Consider the following 19,303-nt stretch of genomic DNA (forward strand, 5'->3'; position numbering starts at 1 on the left):
TGGTGTTTATACTGGTTTACCTCTGTCCGTCCGTCCGTCTGTATCTCCGTATTTCCGTCCATCCAAAACACCCTTTTTCTCAGCAACCACAAATCATAGCCACTTGGTACCAAACTTCAGCTTGGGGTTCTATACTGTGTGTAACGCTCTCCGGACTGTTGCACATCGACTTCCTGTTTACCGACTGAATGTATTTACGAAACATATAGGGTGGATTTACAAAATTTTCGTAGCACTTTTCTCAGCAACTACAAATCACAACTGCTTGATATTTGGTACTGAGCTTCAGCTTGGGGTTCTATACCGTGTGTACCATTTCAGGTCTGTCGTACATCGACTTCCTGTTTACTGACAATGTATTTATGAAATATATAGGGTGGATTTTGACGCTATTTCAAGAAGCAAAATGCTATTTCAAAATGACAGTTTACCAGCATGCTATTTGAAATCCCTGGGGAGAACACTGCGCTTTACTTACTTGTTTCAGGGTTCATCATTTGTTGACTTCAACATTCATAATAAGTGTCCTATTCCTTCGATTGCTTGCATTCTGTATGCTTATTTTATATATATATATATATATATATATATATATATATATATATATATATATATATATATATATATATGGGTCTGTCTCAGAAACTGGGTACTGTGGGGGTACCCCAGTAAATATACTCACAGTCAATAAACTATACAGTTTTGAATGGTGATGTTGGTTTTAATTTGAAATAAAATGATGAAAGAAATAATACACATAAAACTAAATCTTTGATGTGAATACTCTATTCAGAATTTGGCAAAAATTCTGCAGATTTGTGGAAAAATGGCAGCTTGATCTGGGACCTGATAAATGGTTGACTACATCGCATTCCCTTAAAAAGGTTGTAATCCACTGAAAAGTCTACAGTTATCACTAATTGTATTAAGTTGTAACTTTATACACCTAAGGACTGGTGCGCTCGCAGAATAATCATAACCGTAATAAAACATCATGCAAAATATTTGATCACCATGTAACTCCATTTTCCGCATACCCAAAACCAATACGATCATGTGTTTTGATCTAAACGGAAAGCCTCAGGGTCAAGGTCACTATCTCACCAAAAGTAGTAACTTAAAATCACTACGCCATATAAACATTTAGTTATAAATCTGCAATTTTGTTTTTTAAAACGAAAGCTGAAAGCTAGGTATAGAATATGTTTCTTACAGAATATGTTACGATGGTAGCTGGTCTTGTATGAATTTCTGAGCTATAAAATGAGTTGTGGTCTATTTTTTACCGTAGCGTGTTATTTGTGTGCGGGGAAGGACACACATTAACAATTTGCATGTGTAGAATGGAATTTTTCACTCCAACAGTTAGAAGTCGATCGCGCTTCCATTTGCGGGCTCTCTGTTACGCGGGTGATCTGTTCGGACATCATCTCTGAAAAGGTGAGTTTTGACAGTTTTATTTTGTTTTAGTCTTGCAGTATAAGGCAATAGAATGTTTCTTTTTCATCTTACTTTCATATTTCGTAGTGTTTGCGTATTTTTGGCCAATATTTTGCAACCATCATCAATTTAGATTGAACTTTTGATAGAATCTATGGCCAGTCATTTTGCTCCGTCCGGTGCGGTAGCGATGTCCCATCGCTTGCGCGCCGCAGTAGAGACCCGCACGACCTTCAGCCGGTACAGTCGCTGTTCTTTTACCAGCGCCGTTATTCTCATCTTTCCGGTGTGTTCTTGATTTTTCCATTGTGTCCTATTTCGCCATATCAAATACCCAAAATGTATCGTATTATTCATATTTAAGTGAATAATCAATTCAGTCACCATAACTTGGCATTTTTAACCCAAGCAATCAAAAAGAGGAAATTTATTCAATATTTTCACTCCTCTGTGAAGGAGGGGCTTTAATTCTTCATGATGGAGTTATTTTATATGTAAATCAGTTTTACAAAAGCATTTGAATTGTAATCAAAAAATTTTTCCACAGTGGAGGCCAGATAAAGCAAGATGCTATCTTTATTCTTATTAAACATGACAAAAGAAACATTGAGTGTTAGGTAAATGCAAAAAAAAAAGTAAAATTAGAAAAAAAATTTTTTTTGACCATAATGTCCCAAATGAGAGACCAGTTTCTGAGACGGACCCACATATATATATATATATATATATATATATATATATATATATATATATATATATATATATATATATATAAACTATAAACTTTTGAACCAGCAATCAATCATAGGAAACCGTCAGCAAAGGATAACAACTGCATCTTCACTCTGACCTGCCCATGCATGATGGGATAAGTTATGAAATAAAACAAAGTGGATTTATTTACTTTTGTGATTGCTGATATTTTCATTACTGTTCAACACCGTTGTCGTGATGGCATGCGATGAAAACTACGGTATCATCATTTAGATTTTCTGTTTTCGCAGTCAGGAGTGCAACAAGCTGACACTGAGTCAGGAATATGACGAAAGAAGGAATGGTGCTAGTTAACTTTGTGTTAGCATCTGTTTTGCAAGAAAATGATAAGCACGGGGAAAAGGAGTTTGACCCTTTGATTTCAATATAGCTTCAAACTTCAATGTGTAAAGCATGTTACAAAACCATTTGAGTTGTTACTGGATATTTAATAAGCTCGTCAGCACACTGGATTTACGATGGAGGAAATGTAAAGGTAACAACGTTGCCCTGAGAGAAACACAGAGCAGCTCTAATGCAAGTGTCTGTGTGGTTACATCATGTCAACTAATGCGAGCTTGGTTTCTTTTCTGTATTTTAGCGATTAGATTAGATAGAACTTTATTGATCCCTTGTAAAAATACATATTTTTATGCTGTGAATTTCCCTCAGGGATGAATAAATCTATCACCCTATCCATCCACTGATCTATCAACTATGAGTAATAAGAATAACATACAGATTTAAAAAAAAAACCATCAAAAAACAAAAAAAAACCCCCAAAACATTTCAATCAGCTGTATCAGAAATATTTTCTATCCCAGTTGACAGCCAAAATTATCGCTTCCATGTTTATATTGCTTCCAGAGTTCTGCTGGAAAATAGCGTCTGCTTAAAATACAATAAATATTTAAAAGTGCCCTGTAAACACATATGGTGACATACCGAGTAAACCAAAAACAAATAAATGTGTGTGTTCGTGTGCTGAGTTGCTTCAGGCAGAAATGTCTTGCTCACACACACACACACACACACACACACACACACACACACACACACACACACACACACACACACACACGCAGCTTGGTCAGTCGTGCCTCTGCACCCTTTCCCTGATCTGGCTGGGAATTGACACATGCTGGCACTTACGTACACACACACACACACACACACACACACACACACACACACACACCTCAGTAAACAAGACAGCCACAAACACAGCAAACCACAAGCTGACTGGCACACTCCTCTACTGTCCATAAAGCCAACGGAAAGCTTATCCCCTCTTCCCTGCATGCTGAACGTGTGTGTGTGTGTGTGTGTGTGTAGATATACTGAGCTTAAATCTGCATGCTGACTGAAAACAGAGAGAGACAACAGTTTTCTGCATCACTTTTCCACCCAATATTTACCTGCTCTAATTTTATTGAATGCAATTTTTACTTATCAACATTTACGCTAATTAAAGAAACTGAGAAAAGCTCAGGGCGGCACGGTGGTGTAGTGGTTAGCGCTGTCGCCTCACAGCAAGAAGGTCCGGGTTCGAGGCCCGTGGCCGGCGAGGGCCTTTCTGTGTGGAGTTTGCATGTTCTCCCCGTGTCCGCGTGGGTTTCCTCCGGGTGCTCCGGTTTCCCCCACAGTCCAAACACATGCAGGTTAGGTTAACTGGTGACTCTAAATTGACCGTAGGTGTGAATGTGAGTGTGAATGGTTGTCTGTGTCTATGTGTCAGCCCTGTGATGACCTGGCGACTTGTCCAGGGTGTACCCCGCCTTTCACCCGTAGTCAGCTGGGATAGGCTCCAGCTTGCCTGCAACCCTGTAGAACAGGATAAGCGGCTACAGATAATGAGATGAGATGAGATGAGATGAGATGAGATGAGAAAAGTTCACTCTGACCCCCAGTGGCTTAAACTGACAGTTTGGAGAGCGTGTGTGTGTGTGTGTGTGTGTGTGTTAGTAAGAATATTTCCAGAAGACCTACCTTGTTCTCTCCTTCGATGACTATGACAGGCACAGAGGTGGCAGGCCATCGGTGCTTGGCAGGTAAGGGCTTGTCGCAATTCCACAATACAATAATCTGAGAAATAGAGAGGGGAAAAAAACAGGAAAGGGAGGGGAGGAGAGAGGACAACGGATGAAAGGAAGAATCAGACAGGAAAAAACAACCCTGATATGATCATCAAAAAGAAATTCGGTTCTTATTTACGTCTTTAATTTTGCTCTGATATTTGATTTTAATCCTGCTCTGAAGACGTTTGGTAACTGCACCCACTTTAGCTTAAAGCTTTAGCGGTATTAAAAGCACCGGCAGAGATTTTGGTGGAAGCTGAAGAGAAATATTAAAACAAAATTAGCCTTCTGTGATCTCTGCAAAGCAATATATCTAAAATACGTGACTATGTTATGAGTCCTGAATGTGAAGACAATAAGGGAAGTGTTCTGAATTGACAGGTCAATCATGTTTCCATTACAAAGTAAGAAACCTTGTAGTACAAAAAGCGTTTCAGCTTTACGGGAGCTTGAAGTGGTGATTAATAAGTTCACGAAGCTACAATGGAGGAACAAATAAAAATAAAAGCTGTGGTTAAACAAAAGCTACATTCCTGCAAAGCACACAATCACAGCTCCTGACTAATTTATGTTTCATCACCTTGAAGTGTCGAAACACACCGAGCTCTTGCAACTGCCTTTTCCACCATCAAATCTCATAAATGTTAAATGTTGAAGGCTTAACCTACCACACAGCATCTAATCTATTCTGAAATAACAAACAAGCTCCAGCTTAAACCCCCTGAAGCCCCAAACACAGCAAAGGTCCTGCTGCAAGCACTGAGCGCATCTTGCTCACAGGAAAGAAGAAAATGAAAAGAGAGTGCTCAGTTTAAAAAGCACTTTGATTACAGCATTTTACCAAATTCAGACTGTAAATAGTGTTTAAAAAAAAAAAAAAGAAGCACAGGTTGTGTGATTAAGAACGCTGTGAGGCACCGCACAGACAGTTACCGAGGTGTATTTTTAACACTGATTAGCTGCTCCTTCCTCTGACGCTAACTGGAGAAGCTGAAAGGCAGATGGTATCTCTATCAGCTTCCCCTTGTTCTGGGGGTGGAAGTATGTGTGTGACTGCTTCGCTCTTTCTTGCACACACACATCCACACGCTCGCCCTCACACAAACAGGAACGGCAGCTCACAGTGGAACACTGGTGTGAGCTCGCTTGCCAGAACCGACTGAGAAACAGCTCTCGCCTTCTCCTTCTCTCTCCCTTGTTTATTTATATCTCTCCTTCCTGCAGTTCCGCTTCCCAGAGCGAAGGAAAGCCTCAGCCTGATTAAGGGAAGCAAAGGGCACTCACATGATTACTCCTCCCGTCCCTCCACTTCACTCGACGAGTGTGTTCCATTGAGAGAAAACAAAAGGCTGAGCCCTTCAGCTGGGAGAAAGGACACGAGAGGCAGCCAAGTGCATGCACACATCGCACTTCATACAGTCAGTGAGGACGTGGTGTATTTTAATTAATCTGTCCTGCTCTCTGGGTTTCTGTCCCCCATTTTCTTTATCTCCTTCAATCTTTTCCCCCCTTCTGACTTGGTCTTACTCTCTCAGAAAGGAATCAATACATTTTTCATTCCCAGGGCAGTCAGCTTCACAGTCCTGATGGATACCATGGAAACGCGGGGCGATCGAGGGGACTGAGTCCTTATTTATTCGCAGAGGATCAAACTGGGTTTCTGCAGTCAGGAGTGGCAAGACCAGGCATCCTCATGCATAAAGATTTGAAATCACATTTGCAGAAGTTTATTGTTTTCAAGTGCAAAACAAGTTATGAAACAACTTGGGAGGGGGGAAAAAAAGGTCTCCAGTGCAGCAGACTTGCACTGGATATACACTGACAAGTGAAGTGAATAACATTGATTATCTCATTACAATGGCACCGGTCAAGGGGTGGGATATATTAGGGAGCAAGAGAACAGGCAATTCTTGAAGTTGATGCGCTGGAAGCAGGAAAAATGGGCAAAAACTTCTGAACAAGTGAATGCTGGCTAAAACAGAAAGGCATCAGCATTAGCTTTTTCAGCATGTAGGTACCGTCCGTCTAAGAACTACAACAGTCCGTCTAAGGACTACAACTCCCAGCCAACTTCCGCGTTGACCTACGTCACGCCTGGGTGGGATCACCAACGTCACACCCTCCAGGAAGGCATAAGTAACGGAACACGTTTCCGCTTCCTCCTCTCTCTCGTCTGGATCTCAAGCCGTCTGGACACAAACAGATTTGCTCTGCTGATAAAGACGTCTTTTCTTCTCCTCAAGAATCAGAGTTTCGCGCTTTTCTTTCACCTTTGGCCACGGTTGATCCTAGAATCGCGCGATTTTAAACTCAACTTGAGCTACAACCGGTTTCCATTTGTTCCTTATAAGTACGTACAAGACTGCAGCCCAAAGTAGTTAATTTAAAGTAAGAAGTGGCTGGATCCCTTCTAACTGAAAGCTGTGCACATTGTTTAATCAGAGTTTTCTTCCCACGAGCTACGAAGCGTCGGACCAAGAATTCTCCGTTTCCTACAGAAGTCTCCACAGACTCCTCTGAAACTCAGCCTCTCCAAGAATTCTCTGCTTTCTACAAAAAAAAGTCGAGATACTGAAGTAAGACTTGGCATTTTGGGCAAAAACCTAGTCTTAGGAATTAGCTTTTATGAAGTGTGAATTTAAATTCAGGAACGGTTTAAATGTGTACACTGTAAACACGCAGCATGTTGAATTGATGAATGTTCTATTTTGTTTTAATCTCTCAATTGTTTAATAGGTTTTGCATGCTCTCTCTTTCTTTCTAACACTTTAATTTCATTATTTACACATATCTGGACCTCATCAAGATTTCAGTGAATTTGGTAATGTTATAAAGCTAGTGGATTAGCTGCTACGGCTAATTCTTCTATCTTATTAGCATCCAGAGATAACTGTATTGTCTCCAAAGGACTGTTAGGCCTTACCACGTGGTCAAACACACCTCAGTTAGCAACTAAAGCTAACTCTCTTGTTTTACTTAGAAACACGTGGTCACCAGGCCTTTCACACACAAACACACCTTAGCTAGCATTCCTTTGTCTTAGCTAGCGACACAAGGCTAATCTGTGTCTCCACACGTGGCCAACACATCTTAGCTAGCAACCAGAGCTAAATCCTTTGTTCTCAAACCCCACGTGGTGACACCCCCCCCCCTTAGCTAGCCACATACGGCTAATTCTTTTGTCTAATTAGCAACCAAAGCTAGCTCACCAGGCCTCACACACAAAAACACATCTTAGCTAGCATTCCTTTGTCTTAGCTAATGACACAAGGCTAACCTGTGGCTCAACACGTGGCCAGTACATCTCATTTAGCAACCAAAGCTAACTCTCTTGCTGTACTTAGAAACACGTGGTCACCAGGCCCCACACACACAAACACATCTTAATTAGCACACAAAGCTAATCTTTTGTCTTCCCCACAACACACACACATCTCACACACACAGACACATACCGGTATCTCACTGTTTGTATATATTTCAACTGACATTATTCATTTTTATCTTTGTTACAATAAATTCACTTATTGTTGAAACTGTGTGTTTATTTGTGTTCCGATATTTATGAAGTCACAATCTCAAAAGAATTCAAAGGTGCATATAGGTTGTGTAATATGGTAAGTGATCATAATAATTTGGAATATACCATAATTTAGCTGTTTGGTAATTTATTATTAAGCACCAAAATTAATGGTATTAATTAATGAGACTGATCCAATGAGACTGATTCCATGAGTGATTTAATGATGAGACTGATTCAATGAAAACGATTCAATGAGACGATTCAATGAGACTGATTCAATGGTATGATTCAAATGAGACTGATTCAATTTTAATTATTAACCTTCAGATTTAATGAGATTGATCACTCACTTAAACTAATTGCACTTACAAGCAGTTTGTGCTACAGTAGGTCTTCTGTGGGATTGGACCGTATGGGCTAGCTTTCATGCTAGGCTTCAACACCCATGACCCTGTCACTGATTCACCGGTTGTCCTTCCTTGGACCACTTTTGGCAGATACTAACCCCTGCATACCTGGAACACCCACAAGATGCACCATTTTGGAGATGCTCAGACCCAGTCATCTCGCCATCACAATTTGGCTCTTATCAAAGTTGCTCAGATCCTTACACTTGCCCATTTTTCCTGCTTCCAACACATCAACTTCAAGAGCTGACTGTTCTCTTTCTACCTAATATATCCCACCCCTTGACAAGTGCCACTGTAATGAGAATCAATATTATTCACCTCATCTGACAGTGGTCATAATGTTATGGCTTGATTGGTGTATATCGTAGGCCTGAGCCCTTAACACAAACCATGTTGCAAAACATTTTACACAATTCAAACTACATCCTTTCCGTATCAGTGTCCAAAATCACTTCCTTCTGCAATGTGAGCTGGTTGCTTGTACCTGAGCACAGTACTGGGACTTGGCCACGGCTGTCAGGAGCTTGAGAATGGGCTGAGACTGAGACACCAGCGGGGTGACAGCATGGATGACTGCGGTGAACTTGGGGTATGCTTTGATCCCTGAGGGATGAGGGGGGAGACAGACAATGGGTTAATACATTCCCTAAATTCCTGTTTGGAAAGTACAGCTTGATTTACAGTATGTGCATCTTTAACATTTATTTGTAATATGTGATATTAGTAATATGGTCCATTTTAGAGCTACTACATTTTAATTTACTTTGTAGAAAGAAATGATATTTCATGTGTACTGAAGGACTCTTATCCATCCGCAGCTCTTTATTGATCACACTGACAAATATCACAAATTGAGATAAAGCCATGCGTGGGCAGCTTCATGACTGCATTAGCAACAGCAGTGATGCATGACTCCAGCTTGCGCATACGGATTCGATCATCCAATTACACTGGGCAATTTAATGATCTATCTCAGCGTACAACAGGCCATCACTTAGCTACTGTTCTCAATCTGGAAATGGAATAATGCCAGCGCCTCAGCCTTACTGCCAATTAAGAGTCTTCAGAAACACAAAGTCTAAAAGTAACAAGGCTCAGAGTAAGTGTTAGATGATTAAAGACGCCAAGAAAAAGAGACTAAGCTTGAAAATGATATTCGAAACACAGCATAAGTTTCATGAAGCGATATGTGATACGACGTCACAAAATCGGCACACTACTGACTACACTACATATACATAAATTAAAGAGATTTTCATGTAGTTCATGTATTCATAAATTTGTCATGAAAGTTGAAAACTCTCCCATGTTCTCGACACAGCCCGAATATTTAGCAGGCTAGTTAATGAAACGAAGGTACCATTATTTATAGATTCAAATGACAAATTCAGTAACTGAGTCTTGATTTGCAGGCTGATATTCTCAGATATTTGTACAACAATTACCAAACCTGCTGAAATATAGCATAAAAACCATGATTTTATTCATTACTTACATTTTAGCTAATATAAATACACAGGTGATTATTTAAAAAAATAAAAGTATATAAAAATAATGTATTTCAAACTTCAAAAGCAGCATGCAAATGCAATAAAAGCACAGCACAGATTTGTCACTTATCTACACCCAGTCACATAAAATACTTTGTTTTGTAATAGACAAAATAAATCACAATTCCACCTTACCTTTGAATAGTTTTAGACCAAACTTTGTAGCACCTTTAGTGTTTTTAGGAACAGCATTTTCTTTTATAATTTGTAATTCTTCCTCACTTACGATGACAGCGATTGGCCGCCATTTTACCAAGGTGATTACGAAGAATTAGTCTGAATTTCTTAACCAATCAGCACGCGATTTTCTATAAATCACCTGCGTGTATATGTATGTATAAAAAACAGTTATTCCACGAAATCAAGTCATACATGAGCTGATAGCCGATGAGGTGCATAGCACTGAGTTGGCTATAAGCCTTGTACGACGAGATTGAGTGGAATAACAGTTTTATTCTATCCACATTCACTGGATTTTGAGAAACAGAGTATTTTTATTTTTTGCAAATTTGATAAATAAAAACTTTACACAAAATGTCAGATAAAATAATTTCCGCTTCGAATGTAAACAAAGCAGCAAAATGACAGTAGCAATTTTTGAAAAATGGATAATAATAATAATAATAATAATAATAATAATTCTTGAAAAAAAAGATATGTTCTTGCATCAAATATTTTTATTTCATATTTTATTGCTTTTTTTGTACTTTTTGGGGTTTTGTTTTCAAGTAGAGTTTTTATTTTGTCCTCAGTTGGTTCAGCAACATGCTCCACCATTTTCTTCTTTAGGGTTTTTTTTTTGGTGGTTGCCAAACCAACTTAAAGGTACATTACTGCCACCGACTGGACTGGAATGTGGAACAGGAGATTTTGGGGGGGGACCATATCCTTTTAGCCATTTCTGTTTCTTTTAAATACTTGATCAAGTGATATATCTCACTTGATGTACTCCGCCATTTTGTTTTTCTCTATTCACAGTATATGAGCTGATAGCCTAGTAGTAGAGTAGCCAATCAGACCGCGTGATTTCTCATATCCAGTGAATGTGGATATTATATATATATATATATATATATATATATATATATATGAGCAATTCCAGCGTTATGGACGTGACACTTGAACTCAAAATGGCAACAAATGACCCAGTGCATGTTTTATTGTCTCCCAGTATTTAAACAGGTGTTGCATATTTTAAGGCTGTACCATACTGGAGAAGTGATAGAACAAGAACAATTCCCATAGTACATCTGGGGCATGCCAGAAAATGCCAATAAAAGATGCGTTATGGATGTGACAGAAAAAGTATCACTTTTCTTGGGTGACTGTACATTTTTATCAAACTCTGTGAAATTGTAAACCTAATGTCGAAATGGAGATATCCATTTGATAGAGGGGTCCAAGGTGAATATTAAAAAATCTTTGTTTAAAATATTTTGTATTTCATGCAGAGTTTCGGAAGGAAAAGTCAGCGTTATGGATGTGACGAAATTCCGTTATGGATGTGACGCGTCTGAAATAGACATGGCATATGTTTAGAAAATCAGCAATTTAACCACCATAACCCTTTGAAAAAATCTCTAAATATCAGCTAAAACTATCAAAATTCTTAAATAATATTTAGGATGGCTATTGTTTTGCTGTTTTGTGGATTTTAGCATACATTTCTGTGGCTTGTGGCAATAATATAGAATTGTACATGATCAAAGTTGATTTTAGCTTGGGTTTTACATTATAAGAAAGAAAGACTGACAGTGACATATTAGGTTGGTTACAAATTGGTTCAACTTATTCACATCTGTAAAATACAGGCCTAGGTGATATCTCTGGGAGTGGTTTTGATGTATTACATGCTGCTTTATTTTTGCATGGTGAGGTTGATATTTACATGGAATTGCCCCTATATATATATATATATATATATATATATATTAGGAGTTGTCCATTTACACACCAGCATTAAAAACTGGTTTGTGATCGAAAACACACGCACAGTCACACTTACCAAGGCCAGCATAGTGGAAAGGGAAGTCGCCTAGATAGGAGGAATACTGGGGCAGGGTGAATAGACCTCCTGGATGAGTGTTCCACATCACCGTACTGCGTGCTGTGTGCTGAAGAACCCGGTCCTGAATGATCTGCACGTTCACACACACACACACACACACACACACACACACACACACACACACACACACACACACACACACACACACACACACAAAGCATTCACACTGTCACTACACTGAGACTGAATATGCAGAATAGATACATAAGCAGTCTGTGTATAAGTATATACTTATAAGCATCCCAAGTCTTGGTTCTAGAGGCAAAAGAGTCTAAGTTGCTCTGGACTCGGAGATAGCTTCTGTGGCCTTGAAGAACCAATAGCCCTTTTCAAGAGACACCGATTGAAGCAATAGTTTTCTGCAGTTTATATCATGCCCTTCGGTGTGTTGACAGCCTGGCAGGGTGACAGCATAATTGCTGGCAACCCTGGAATTGCAGCTGATAGGAGGCTGGACGACTCAGCAATAGCGCTCTTGTAGCCAATTCTGAATGCTATGCCTCAGGCACTTTGTAACACAACTGACAAAAAAAAAAAAGGGGGCATAAAATTTCTTCTGAGGTAGCAACGAGTGGCAAAAGCTCATTTCAGTGTTTCCCATCCCATTTTCTCCACCCCCTTCTCCCCAAGGGCAGTCAATAACCATTTGACTCAACTGAAAAGATTAACTCTCCCTCCTTTTGCCCTCGCAATAAGAGCACTTGTCATCTTAAATGTGGGATCACAGGAAGGACTGAAAGGCTGTTTCTCTTTCTTGGCTAGAACGCAGATGCCTACAGGTCTGTCTGGACCTGAAGGAATGTGATTGACGATTCAATTTCCAGACGGAACAGTTACAATAGTCTGACTGGAGCATGATAAATAAAAACAAGTGCTCGGATACCTGCAGTTATTACTGCGCCAGCATGCCTGTGAAGTTAACAATGGCCCTGTCCTTGCTTAATCTGGAACCGTTATGATTAGTTATACTGTTATAATTGTGTGGGAAGATAAAACATTGATTAAACATAGTCTGTAAACCGAGCACCCAGAGCACCCACGTATGGAAATGCAATTACGCAGGAGTTTGAAAAGTGAGAGTAAGTGTTTCTTATCTGACTTCTCAGAGCAGGAAAAAGAAAGGCCTTTGATACTATTCCAACAGTATAAACTAAAGCAGTCTTTTCTCAAACTTCAGAACATTCAGTTATTAAAATGGTGCCTCAATCTCCACATTTTAGCTGTACAAACATAAAAACCACACTGAAGTGGATATGATGATGAAGTCATTAATGTGATAATCAAATGCATGTGCAATTGTTTATTTCAGTGTCTCATGTCATTCTTAACTATTTTCTCAGTGCTCAAAATGAAAAATTGATTCCTTACATAATCGCAACTGTACATAAGGAAAAGCATATTGTATGTTTTTGCTCCATTTAGGATCAAATCGGTGGCTCAGTAAGTGGGAATGTCAATATTATTATAATATATACAGCGATCTGAGTAGAAAGCCTTGTCGGACTCCATTAACTCTCATACCCTGGAGTCTATCAGACCAATTCTATGTAGTATTGTTTTGCTAATGATAATATCCTGTGCATCATCAGGCATCATGATGATAACCGTACGAGAGTAGCGTGATTAAGGTCGGCTGCCTTAAGAGATCAGTTTGCAGTTTGGAAGCAATTACATTTCTAGTTAACCTGGAAGTTACACCGAATTGATCTTACCAAAGAGACGGCATGCTGTGCGATATGACAGTTAACAGCATCGTTTGTTTCCCTTTTATCGCAGAAGGCTAATAGTTTAGACATCAATTACTTTTAGGCATGGCATGAATTTTCTGAGGACTTGAGCTAATTTCAGTGAGCAGATTCTGCGCGTGCGTTTTTCTGAAGTCCGAAGACTTGGGCAGATCAACAGCCCATTACTGGTTTATCATCAAACTATATGAAGAACTCAAACCCTGACTCACTGTTCACTATTTACTGTATAGACTGGTCTTGTACACTATATAAGCACATCAGTAAGACTGAACAGCAAGGATTTAACTTTTATTTTAAAAAAAAAATGCATAAACAGTTGGAACAAGGTTAACTATGATAGTAGTATCAACACAAAAATATATTAAGATAAACTGTATGGGGCGGCACGGTGGTGTAGTGGTTAGCGCTGTTGCCTCACAGCAAGAAGGTCCGGGTTCAAGCCCCGTGGCCGGCGAGGGCCTTTCTGTGCGGAGTTTGCATGTTCTCCCCGTGTCCGCGTGGGTTTCCTCCGGGTGCTCCGGTTTCCCCCACAGTCCAAAGACATGCAGGTTAGGTTAACTGGTGACTCTAAGTTGACCGTAGGTGTGAATGTGAATGGTTGTCTATGTGTCAGCCCTGTGATGACCTGGCGACTTGTCCAGGGTGTACCCCGCCTTTTGCCCGTAGTCAGCTGGGATAGGCTCCAGCTTGCCTGCGACTCTGTAGAACAGGATAAAGCGGCTAGAGGAGATGAGATGAGATAAACAGTATGATTTTGACCTGATTTGGTGATCTCTGACAAAAACTGTGCACTGTAAAAGAACTGAGATTGGCAGTCTTAGAATGCATAATATAACATGCTCACCACCAACTGATTTAGTGGCAGTGCGACCAAAGACAGTGACAAATTTATGGAAATGTGAAATTTTTGATGAGTGCTGTTGTGACGCTTATATCAAAACTACCGATAGGAGGACAGCATAGGATTACGCAAAACTCATGGGAAAGCGCCAAAGCTACGATAGTGGCAATAGCGAAACGTAAAAACAAACCACGCTAATGGGCAGAAAAAAATATCCTTATTACTTCAAGGTCACTTTCAAGAATGTTACTGCAAAAACTTAGTCATTTTCTTTAATCGCAGGTCTATCATTTGGGGATCTTCATCATTTAATCCAACAAAGAGAAGACACTAGCATGCTTATAGAAATTAGCTGAAAGTGTGACAAGTAATACTCTTTAAAGATGGCTGGAAGCACACAGTATGAAACCAGTGTCTTCAAATATACCAAGTGAAAACTGAGATTACACAAAGGTCAAATGTGTTTTTATGTATTAAGGGGAGCATTATAAAATTAGAAGCGCATTCCGTAGAGTCCATACCTCCATCAAGCCAATATCAAAATCAAAATCAAATCACTTGAACCGCAGGTGATATTAAAGCTGTACACCAAATTTCATCCAAATCCGTTCACTACTTTGTGGAGTTACATTGGGAACAGACAAACAAACAAAAACAAACAAGAGGTGAAAACATAACCTCCCAACAAAGTTGGTGGAGGTTTTAAACAAACTCACTTTTTCAGTGCTTGTGCACATACAGTTGGGTATCTGGATCCTACCAACTCACAAACTCTGAAATAAGGCACCCAGTCAGTTTCTCTTGTTCTGCCTGTTTCAGAAAACATGTGCTTTAACAAGCTGTTCAGATTTGGCTCCACTTTCTATGTCACAAGTGGAGCTCATTAGAATAATCCCACCCCTCTCATCCAATTATCTCCACTCATGGCTTGAGAACTCATCTCATTATCTGTAGCCGCTTTATCCTGTCCTACAGGGTCGCAGGCAAGCTGGAGCCTATCCCAGCTGACTACGGGCGAAAGGCGGGGTACACCCTGGACAAGTCGCCAGGTCATCACAGGGCTGACACATAGACACAGACAACCATTCACACCTACAGTCAATTTAGAGTCACCAGTTAACCTAGCCTGCATGTCTTTGGACTGTGAGGGAAACCGGAGCACCCGGAGGAAACCCACGCACGCACACAGAAAGGCCTTTGCCGGCCACGGGGCTCGAACCCGGACCTTCTTGCTGTGAGGCGACAGTGCTAACCACTACACCACCGTGCCACCGGCTTGAGAACTGCTTTTGTGAAAAAATATTCATGAGGAAAGTGCTATCTGATTGGCCAGCAGAAGAGGGGGGTGGAGTGAACAGTGGCTCATTAACATTTAAAGCAACAGGCACACAAATCAGTTATTTTGAATAGGGCTGTTTAGACAGGGTGTGAAGAGAGCTGTTGTGTTTTATCCTTGTGGTATTTTGGGGAAAGCATCTCATCTCATTATCTGTAGCTGCTTTATCCTGTTCTACAGGGTCGCAGGCAAGCTGGAGCCTATCCCAGCTGACTACGGGCGAAAGGCGGGGTACACCCTGGACAAGTCGCCAGGTCATCACAGGGCTGGGGAAAGCATGTCACAGATATTTTATTAAGACCTCAGGGAACTGTATATACTAGTGGAAAAGGGGTATATCACCTTTAAATACACAAGCAGCCATATGCTATCAAATTTAGTGATCATTAATACTTTTTTTAATTAAGATTTTTTTTTTTAACTAAGATTTTTTTTTTACATGAGCTTAGCTAATCGATGAAAGAAGGATGAAAGAAATCAGGCCATATTATGGCACTGCTGATTGGGAGTAGTGTACATTTGATGTACTGATGCACTATGGGTAATAATATAATGGGGAAAAAAATCCAGAGAACATGATAGTCCAATGAGAATTGACAACAAAATAGTGGACTCCTAAAATAGTGCACTATACCGTACTGAATTTAGACATGGCTCTAGAGTGGCTCTAGAGTGAGGGCTCAGCGTGTCTCATTACTTGTGGGATCGACACAAAACTTGTTTCACTGATCAATCATTCATATACAGATGTGAAGCAGCAGTCGTTCAGGCTGGTTGCAGTGATGTTCATCAGATAGTCTGCAATCACGAGTGATTCACACACTGTTGAAGTGGCTTCTTGCAGTGGAGGTGTGGTATCTTTTTTTTTTGCATGGGATTGTTGCTAACTGTAATAGAGGAAAAGGCAGGCAGAGCAGACATCACTCACTTCGAGGGTGGTAAGTACAATCTTCTCCACTGATGAGAAGTAGGCCTCCCACAGGAACTGAGTCTGCTGCCTTAGAGCCAAGATCTTATCCTGATGGATGGAGCGCACTGTGGAGGGGATCTGGAGGACGAGCAGAAGAGGTGAATTTAAAAAAAAAAAAGGAAAGGGAGAAAAGAGAAAAGGAGAGGAGATTCAATCACCATGGCTTTGGCAAGAATACAAAGGGGAGGAATAGAGGAAAGATAGGGTTAATGCTTACGCACTTCTTGATATTGAGGTAAATGCTACATAAGAAGGGTGAATTAATGATACGGTACAGGGAGATTGACTGGCATTAATAAACTCTAAAATCACCTCCTACAGACTAGGAGTTCAACTCAGAAACATCAGCATGAGTGTTTAGCCTCCAGGGAGACACACTGCTACAGTATTCTCAGTGATCAGTGCTAAACTTCAAGGAAAAAAACAGCGAGAAGCAGCAGGAAGAAGGTAGTGCTATAAGGCCAACAACCTCCACTCCCACATGCAAATGATAGAGAGAAGTATGGTTACACACACACACACCAGAGGAGGACTGTAAGGTCAAAAAGTGTTTATTAAAAAAAAAAACAACCCGGCAATTATGGAGAGAGGAAAGGAAGACAGTGAGATACAAAAACAAGAGAGACAGATTTCTGACCTGCAGCAGGAGCCTCTCGTCTCCGATCACAGCGCCTGTGTTCCAGTTGATGACCTCAGAGAAGGGAAGCTCCCAACCATTACTGAGCATGACGGGCACACAGGCTGCCTGCATATACACACACATACACACACACACAGAGGAAGGTCACAGCAATGTGTCATCCATAGTGCACCTTCATTAGACAGCTATACAAATCAGCCAGTGGCTGCATGTAATATAATGAACAGGAACGCAACATTAAAGGGCACTGATTAAACAGCAGCGATCAAATGAACTCCGGTCTAACAGGTCTTGAGATGAGATTAGACAAGACACTGTGTATGCTACTGGTAGCCCTTTCAACCCTGACAAAGTGCTGGGAACTGATCTGAAACCATTTTTCCAAAGCAAAAGGGGAAATTCAGTTCAGTTCCAGATGGAACCCAGAACCGGTGATATTAGGGTGTTGATATAAGGGTGCTGATACCTTTTTCCCAACAAGGCAGTTCAGACCTGGTGCCTAATCAAGCACCGGCGACTGGCAGTTTTCTCTGCCTACACAGATAGTCTGCGCCAGCTACTCAATCCCAGAATAAAATAAAAACGTGCCTTTCAATGTTCAAATGATTGATATCATCTCCGCTGCCCATAATTTGCTGCAAATCCAATTAGTTCATCACGAAATTGTCTTTGATTTGGGTCTAGCATGACCAGAAGCGACGCCATATTTGTTGATTGATTCTCACACTCTGATCAGCTGACCCGGACCACGTGACCACACCGTAGCGTATGTAGTTATGTTACAGAGCCAGGCAGCATACTACAGAGGGTAACTGAGAAAGCCAAGCACACATACACCTGAAAGGAAATTTCATACAGATTTTGCAAGTATTTTACAGGGAAATGGTGAATCATTTATTAGCTGAGAATGCACCAGAAGGCATGTAAATTTCAAAATTTTCTTTGGTGGGGGGATGCCCTCAGACCCCTCTAACATTAGTGTGCCAGCAGCTTTGCTGTCGCAAATTCTATATCCATCTATTACATTTTTTTAGTCGGCTACTACAGATTTTCTGGAGAACCCTGAATTTCCAATCAGTTCTTTGAGTTTCAACAGCCAAAGAACCAGCTCTCAGCCAGGAAAACTGGTTCTAGAGCAGCGCCAACTCTTTGCTGGTCTAGAACCAAGAACCGCTTACATCAGGGGCTGGGGGTGGGATTATCGTGACCGACAAGACCAGCTAAAACTCTGTGACTGCCATTTAAAAAAAAAAAAGCAGAGTTAGTGTAGTATTTGGTCTGACTAATCCGAAGAAGAGACAATGTAGTCCGTCATTACTGTTGTTGTGCTTGGCGCTAGCGGCACTAGCAGTGAGGCTGGCGGCTGGGAAAGTGGAGACATATACAGTGACATAATAATATGGCTCTACGGTGGCTTTCTAACCAGTGGAAAAATGAACAGGTCCGCAGATTGAACCAGCTCTGAACCACACTACCACCAGCCCAGAACAAGCACCGGGTTCACATTGGTGGAAAGGCAGCATGAGAGAGCGTTATTTCTCATGGACCTCAAATTATTTTAATAGTGATTTTTTTTTGTTGTTGGGGGGGCAGGGGGATGGATCAGTGATGTGCAAATTAAGCAGCCAGGCAGCTAAAGTGCTCGTGGTAATGCTAACAAATGTAAGACCCCAAATATTAGTAATAAATAGCTAAAAGCAATAAAAACACCTTCGCTGTTGTCTGAACAATTATTGTCTACGATGATGCCTTTGTGCTGTGTATACTGTAGTTATTAATCTTATTGAAGACCACTGCACGAACCTCGTGGTCACACTGGCAGAAGTTTTCTCTACACTGGTTGTGTGGCTATATTTCGTTATCATCAGTGGTAGCGCCAGACTAGTGCAAGACAACAAAATCTAACTACTGAACGTACGTATTATATATATATATATATATATATA

General features: G+C 40.4%; 1 protein-coding gene across 2 annotated transcripts in view; it reads right to left on the reverse strand.

Moving 5' to 3' along the window:
• ext1b (exostosin glycosyltransferase 1b) overlaps positions 1-19,303 on the reverse strand; it is a 145,720-nt gene that overhangs the window by 12,005 nt on the left and 114,412 nt on the right. For both annotated transcript variants that reach the window (XM_060942976.1, XM_060942975.1), the window contains exons 3-7: positions 17,355-17,462; positions 16,676-16,795; positions 11,760-11,892; positions 8,689-8,807; positions 4,183-4,278 (exon numbers count right to left, since the gene is read on the reverse strand). In XM_060942976.1, the coding sequence (XP_060798959.1) occupies positions 4,183-4,278; positions 8,689-8,807; positions 11,760-11,892; positions 16,676-16,795; positions 17,355-17,462 (576 nt within the window). The remainder of the gene's footprint in view (positions 1-4,182; positions 4,279-8,688; positions 8,808-11,759; positions 11,893-16,675; positions 16,796-17,354; positions 17,463-19,303) is intronic.

This window comes from Neoarius graeffei, chromosome 16 (assembly GCF_027579695.1).
Source record: "Neoarius graeffei isolate fNeoGra1 chromosome 16, fNeoGra1.pri, whole genome shotgun sequence".
Lineage (NCBI taxonomy): Eukaryota > Metazoa > Chordata > Actinopteri > Siluriformes > Ariidae > Neoarius > Neoarius graeffei.